This window comes from Marmota monax, unplaced genomic scaffold, assembly GCF_021218885.2.
Source record: "Marmota monax isolate L192 unplaced genomic scaffold, Marmota_monax_Labrador192_F-V1.1 WCK01_AAM20220418_F8-fsc02547, whole genome shotgun sequence".
NCBI lineage: Eukaryota > Metazoa > Chordata > Mammalia > Rodentia > Sciuridae > Marmota > Marmota monax.
Genome location: NW_026692349.1, coordinates 1,693 through 9,254, shown reverse-complemented (window position 1 = coordinate 9,254; position 7,562 = coordinate 1,693). Strand labels below are relative to the sequence as shown.

The window sequence follows — 7,562 nt, the reverse complement described above, 5'->3', positions numbered from 1 at the left end:
CAGACAATGCAAGAAACCAGCTTAGGGTTTCCTGACAACTAAATATTATCTATTGTGTGATGTAAACTTTAAGAAACAGAGGGGAAATATTGCTGAAGACATGAAAACAGAAGGATCCTTTTGTTTCCTTCTACCCTGGAGTAGGTCCCAACCTTGTTTCACAGACTTCATCTGTTTAACCTGCTTAATTGTACCACACCCATAAAAGTAAAACTCAAGTTTTGCATCATGTGTTGATTACATAGATTGGTCTAAATGTCTAGGATTTCTGGTAGAAATAATGTATATCTCAGCCTTCCAAATCTGCAAAGACTCCAAAAATAAAACAAATCATTTCTATATTTGAAAAGAACCATTTGTTCAATCACATGAACAATACAGAAAGTTAAAAATGAAACAACACAATGACTCCATGACCTGGACATGGGTGCACTGTTTGTAAGGTGAATTAGCCATGGTAAATTATGTAGAAAGTCATGATTTTGTATAATTGTAAAAAATCTGTAAAGTGTTGCTTAATACAGATCAATATTGCCTCAGATTTCATGTGTGAAAATGTTAGAATTATTTACGCTTGTGAACCACACTCTGGTATACACTTCAATCCTTACTAAATGCATTTATATCATAGTATTTTACACCCAACATCAAAAGTTGCTTTTTGTTAGTTGGAATTTCTTCCATTGTATACATTTTCTTGTTTGTATGTTATGTATACAATTCATATGTTTTTTTTTTTGTTACTGCACATGATGTTTTTCAAATTTTTCAAGTTTTCAAAATTAAAGAATGCTCAACATTTTTCCTTAGAAGTAAAATAATTTAGATTATATAGCTTTTACAGATGCTCAAAGGTTAGGGTAGCAACATCACTGAGAAACTGAAATTTCAATGATTTCAGAGAAGACAAATCAAGGCTTCAGATGACCAAAGGGGGTTCTATGCAACTTTGACTAACGGGTATTTCTAGAATAGTAATACTAAAATATCCATACTGAACTTCTCAGTACCAATTAAGCTGCAGGAATGCATATCTGCCTGACTGGATTATAAACAAGGAATACCTGGTGAAACCCGTTCCTAGGATCCCTATTGGAAGGCATGGTTGAGCCATCTCTGTGGTAGAATGTCCCGCTGCCATGAATTAAGACATGTTCATCTGCTTTCCTTTCACAACACCTTCTCTCTGCTCTTTCAGCTTCTTGGGATGAACTCTTGGATTTCCTCCAACAGGAGCCAAATGCATCATGAGGGGAACCAGAGTACAGTCTTCACTTTCATTTTCCTGGGCTTCTCAGAATATCCAAAGCTCCAGGTGCCCTTGTTCCTGATATTCTTGACCATCTACACCATTTCTGTGCTGGAAAACCTTGGTATGATACTGATCATCAGGATTAACCCCAAACTCCACACTCCCATGTACTTTTTCCTCAGCCACTTATCCTTTGTTGATTTTTGCTACACCACCACAGTTGCACCCAAACTTTTAGATTTCTTGGTTGTGGAGGACAGAAGTATGTCCTTCAAAGGATGCATAACACAGTTTTTCTTTGGCTGCACATGTGTCATCACACAAACGTTTATTTTGGCAGTGATGGCCTATGACAGGTTTGTGGCTGTTTGTAACCCCCTGCTCTACACAGTTGCTATGTCTCAAAAGCTCTGTGCTCTGCTGGTGGCTGGAAGTTACATATGGGGTGGAATCTGTTCCTCCACACTCACATATTTTCGTTTGGCCCTATCTTACTGTGGATCTGGAATCATCAATCACTTTTGCTGTGAGTACTCCGCCATCATCTCTGCATCCTGCTCGGATTCCTCCCTCAGCCAGTTGGCATGTTTAGTCATCTGTATGTTCAATGAGATTTGTAGCCTGCTGATCATCCTCACCTCCTATGTCGTCATAGTCATTACGGTCATCAAGATCCCTGCCAAGGGTGGGCTCAGAAAAGCTTTCTCCACCTGTGGCTCCCACCTGGCTGCTATCTGCTTCTGCCACAGGGTCATCCTCCTTCTCTACTGTGTGCTAAAATCTAAAAGCTCCTTGCTCCTTGTCAAATTTGCCACTATGTTTTACAGCATGGTCATCCCTATGCTAAATCCCCTCATCTACAGCCTAAGAAATAAAGATGTCAAGGAGACCTTAAGCAAGTTAATGCACTTAAAAGTGCTTTCTCACTCGTGATAGTTACACCCCCCCACACACATTTCCCTGCTAACCTCAAAATAATGTGGATTAAACATTGCATTGATTTTAATTGTTTCTTCAAATAATGGTATGCAATTGTTTAGAGAACTTGTGAGATAATTTAAACATATCTGATTGTTAAATCAAATTATACTTTGATAACCCTTATGAGCAAAGGGGAATAATGAGAAAGGAAATTCTGTTTTGTTTTGCCGCAATTAGAATGTAGTAGGTTAAACAATGGTCTTCTATGATGTCCATAGTCTATTTTTTTAGAGCTTAAGTATGTTTCTTTTTATTTCAACCTTCCCTTCCTCTTCATTTTATTCCCCTCCCAATCCTTCATTTCTTTTTTTTAGTGTTCTCTTATTCTGTTTCCCAATGTGGCAACCTTATACACAAGAACTTTATTAATAATAATTCTCTGTTTATTCCTCCAACCAAGTGGAGAAACAGCATGAGCAACATTATTTGATTTCCACATAAGCACTTTCTCACTCCCTTTGCCTGCTCTGCCTGAAGATCGTGGAATTCATAACTTTTTTCTTCCCAGCTCCAATCTCTATGTATAGGTTTTGAATGTTTACATTTTACTTTTTTTCTGCATTTGAAATGCATTTAAACTATACATTCCATTTTATCTGGTGTCCTTTTGAGGAATTTTTCATAAATTGTACCTACGCTTCATTTTTTAACTGAATTGTGTTTCATCAAATGAATTTACCAGAATTAGCTTATTTGTACTTCTGTTTATTTTGGTCTGGCATTGTTTTCTTTTCGATCTCTTAATGAAAGTGTTTCCATGAACATTGTTCTGAGGGCCTTCTATAGATATCTATTAATCTAATTGAGTTATTTACAAATTGTTAGAAAAGTTGTTTGTAGAAGGAAAAAAAATCATCTGTTTCACAGATGCATTAAGCAATTCTTTGTGTGCATTCTCTGGGGGACAGGTATATTCATATCAGCAGTGATGTGTCAGGAGTGGTTTGTGGCAGTTTCTCACCATACTTTCCATACAGTCGCAATGTCCCAAAGCTCTGACCTTTCTATCAACTGTGACATGCTCTAGGGCTATCATCACTTCCTTTATATCCCTGTACTTTTGATTGGCTTTGTCTTTTGTGTGGCTGGCTTTGTTGACATATAACTTTGTGAGCATGGTGCTCTTGATGTTTCTCCTGCTCTGCCCCTACATAATTTAGAAGAGCACTTATTCCTCTAACTTTTCTAATGAAATATGGAAGCTTTTGATTACTGTCTGTCCCATGTTTCATTTTGATCATGAAAATGTCTTCAGCTGGGGGAACTACAAATCCTCGTGCACATGAATCTCTATCTCTCTGCCACTGCTATGTTGTTGGCATGGTCCTTTTTCTTTGCTGTGTTCTTACTTCTAAAATGCAATGGCTCATTGCCAAAGTGACCTGTCTATCATAGAGTGGCCATACCCATGCTCTGCCCACCATCTATAGCCTTGGGAGCAAGGTGTGAAGAAGACATCAGGAAGATTACCAAAACCCAATTGTTACATCATAACATGTTAGAGATACTAATTATTTCTGAGACTAGTGTGCAGTTGTACAACAACAAATCAGCATATGAATCTATGGTAAATCTCCAAGAAGTATCCCAGTGTCTGTTGGCTCTGTTATTTAGTACTTTCAATAGCAAACATTATCTTGCTTCAAGTCTCAGAAGACTTAAATCAAATCTTTGATTTAGATGTCATAAAAAAGGTTTCTATTTTACTATATTTTGTCATGTAATTTTCAGGCCAATATTAAGTTCAATTTAAATCTTGTGTGTTAGAGTCTGTAAATAAGTCAAAATAACACCTGGCATTTTGTCAGGGGAATGTTAAAGTTCGTAAACAAGTCTGGATGGTGCCTGGCAAAATGCCAGAGGGAGTGGTTTGAGAAGTAACAGAAGCGAGCCATTAAGTGTAGAGATCCCTGATTGGTTGACTGATGTATCCAGTTTATGCTAATTAGATAAGCTGTGTGGAATGTATAAATACTGCTCCTGTCCTGCAATAAACGGCTCCCTCTCCTGCTGTATCAACGTGCACAAGTTGTTCGTCACCCCCCGGTTATTTTGCTGCAGCCGTCCTCTGGCAGATGGTGGCCCATACGGGGAGCCCCGGGACACTTGGGGGTAATTGATGAAAAAAAAAGCTGCCCGTCCATAGATAGGACGGGAGCAAATCTGCTCATCCCTAGGCAGATAGGGCGAGAGGAAAAATGGCCATTTCGAGAAAATGGAGAAGATTGATACAGTATGTTTGTGTCTTGTTTTGTCTTAAAATGTTGTATTGTCTTTGTGATGAAAATATGGAAGGGGTAAGAAGTAAATTACTAAGGGAAGAAGGCACCCCAGTGGAACCAAGAATAGTTAGGGCATGTGTTGATAGAAGCCCAGGAACTCTAGTCAGAAAGAAACAGAAAGTTCAGAAGAAGAAAGATTATCAGAGGAGGAAGGATTATCATGAAAAAAGTTGCAGCAAAAGGCTATTACTGAATACTTTTCGTTACCGGAGGGTGCGTGAATCAGCGCTGCGGCTGCCACATGTGCGAGCTGGTCATGACGCAGCAAGGGCTTTCCAAACGGCGGCAGCCGGCTCTTCCACTGCTGAGAGCCCAAATCTAGACCTGACTTGGAGGCACAGTCTCGCAGGCTCTTGCTCCCTGTGTCCGGAAGCAGTTTGAGTCCGGGACACTCCCCAGGGCCATCTGGGGCTGCCCAGGCACTACAGCCAGCAGAAGACGCTACTGGTGTCCCTGATGTTTGGTCATTTTCAATGCCAATAACTAAGCTACAATGGTTCTCCCACACCTGGAAGCTGATGAGTAATGAGCACTATTAATGCTTATTTCAAATGCAAAAAAACCTTGAGATAATGTACTAAATTGTTCAGAAGGTTGTTTTCTTAGTAGAATGCTACAGGATTTTCTTTAGCCATCCAGAGTTCCTGCCTTCATCCCAGTGCTGATGAAAACAAATGTAGAAGAATTTCCAGTGTTGCTGAGAACCAGACGAGACTTCATATCAAGCTAGCTGCCTGCAGAACTTACCTGGACTGTGATTTAAGCTAGCTGCCTGCAGAACTTACCTGGACTGTGATTTACCTGGACTGTGAGTTAATCTATTGAGACACTGCTTTACCTGGACTGAGACAACAAACTGTAATGTACAAGAAATTGTAACTTGGTATCTTTGCAAACGGTGTCATTGCTGGTATAATTTTTCCAAGGGCTTCTTGCATGGAGCCATCAATTGGCTTGGTATTGTGGCATTTTGTATCCTCCCTTTCTGTTTGTAGCAGGTTATTTATGGTGTTTCTGTAAAAACCACTATGGTCGTTATTTAAATTAAACAAAAGGGGGAAATGTTAGAGTCTGTAAATAAGTCAAAATAACACCTGGCATTTTGTCAGGGGAATGTTAAAGTTCGTAAACAAGTCTGGATGGTGCCTGGCAAAATGCCAGAGGGAGTGGTTTGAGAAGTAACAAAAGCGAGCCATTAAGTGTAGAGATTCCTGATTGGTTGACTGATGTATCTAGTTTATGCTAATTAGATAAGCTGTGTGGAATGTATAAATACTGCTCCTGTCCTACAATAAACGGCTCCCTCTCCTGCTGTATCAACGTGCACAAGTTGTTCGTCACCCCCCCCCGGTTATTTTGCTGCAGCCATCCTCTGGCACTTGTGAAACATTAGTTTTTGCAGGTTGTTCTCAAAAATTATAATTAGTATAAAAATTTACCACATAGTATAAAACTAGTATTTTAAGAGCTGCTTATCATAAAACATGAAACCTCTAAAATTATTTAATCTTTAGTTCTTAGCATTGAACATTTGGGAGACATACAAAAATAAAAATCTCATCTGTCTTTAAAATGTCAGATTTTGAAGGAGTCAAATTTTATTTGGGATTTTATGTATTTATTTTTGGTTTTTATTTTGTTTTGTTTTTAGCTAAACATGACAGTAGAGTTTATTTTGACATATGTATACAATCAATGAGTTTATCTTATTCTAATTAGGTAGGATCCCAGTATTGTGGATGAACACAATGATTAGATTCACTGTGGTGTATTTTTATATGAACTCAGGGAAGTTATGTCAAATTCATTCCACTGTATCCCCCCTCTCTTCCTTTCACTCCTCTTTGTCTAATGCACTTAACTTCTATTCTCTCTACCATCCTGCTGTCAGAGAGGACATTCAACCTTTGGTATATGGGGATTGGCTTATTTCATTTAGCATGATAGTCTCCAGATACATCCATTTATCAGCAATTGTCAAAAAGTCTTTCTTTTTTAAGGATAGTAATATTCAATTGTGTATATATACATTACATTTTATTTATGCATTCATCTATTGAAGAGCACCTTCTTTGGTTCCATAGCTTAACTATTGTGAATTGAGCTGCTATAAACATTGATGTGGCTGTGTCACTGTAGTATGCTGATTTTAACTTCTTCTTCTTGGGATTTATATATATATATATATATATATATACATGGGAATGGTATAACTGGATCAGATGGTAGTTTTATTCCTAGTTTTTTGATTTCCTGAGGGGTTAAACCAATTTGCAGTGCCACCAGAAATGTGTGAGCATTCCATTTTCCCCACATCCTCAACAATATTTATTGTTACTTGTATTCTTGATCATCACCACTCTGACTGACACAGTAAATCATGTTTTCTCTCTATGTGCTTGCACAAGAAAATATAAAATGTTTTATAAATATACATTCATGATATAATTTTTCTATTCATGTTAACATAGTTGTGCATCAATTATCCATCATTTTAAAAACTTTGACTAGAATGATTTTAGATTCATTTTCATTTGTGAAAAGAAATGTAGAGATATCAATTATTTTTCATCCCATCTATTCCATGATCTTTCAGGGAAACAAGAAATCTGATGTAACATCAAAATATTATTCAGTCTTCAGCTAATTTTAGATGAAAAATGTAATATGCATCCACAAACTATTGGATCAATGACTGAGGTAGCTCTGCTGATATCAGTTGAGCTGCTCTGGCTTGAGAAGGAGCTGAAGGGCTCAGCTCACCTTCAGTCTAGCTCTTTCTTTCATCTTCCCTGGACTATTTGCTTACTTGTATTTGTTTATAGCAGAAGTTACAATAGGTGTTACCAATAATTAAATACTGCATATCACAAATTCAATCTTCAATGGTAACATTTAATGAGTCTGAACAAATAACATGGATAAGTTAAAAAATAAAGTAGGGAGAAAGTCATCTCCCTCTTATGGAAATAGAAAGTTATATGTCATCAGTCAGGAGTACTGTTAGGAGTGAAGAATTTGGCTCAACATTTCCAAATTGATGAAAA

The 7,562-nt window shown here is 37.7% G+C and overlaps 1 protein-coding gene across 1 annotated transcript; it reads left to right on the top strand.

The window, feature by feature from the left end:
• The first annotated feature begins 1,207 nt into the window (after positions 1–1,207).
• On the top strand, positions 1,208–2,185 carry LOC124090942 (olfactory receptor 1165-like). Its single transcript, XM_046441753.1, has one exon. The coding sequence runs from the start codon at positions 1,208–1,210 to the stop codon at positions 2,183–2,185; it is 978 nt and encodes a 325-aa protein (XP_046297709.1).
• The last annotated feature ends 5,377 nt before the right edge of the window (positions 2,186–7,562 follow it).

What these genes read in the sequence shown, in the direction of transcription:
- LOC124090942 (XM_046441753.1), top strand. Translation starts at nt 1,208, where the DNA reads ATGAACTCTTGGATTTCCTCCAACAGGAGCCAAATGCATCATGAGGGG.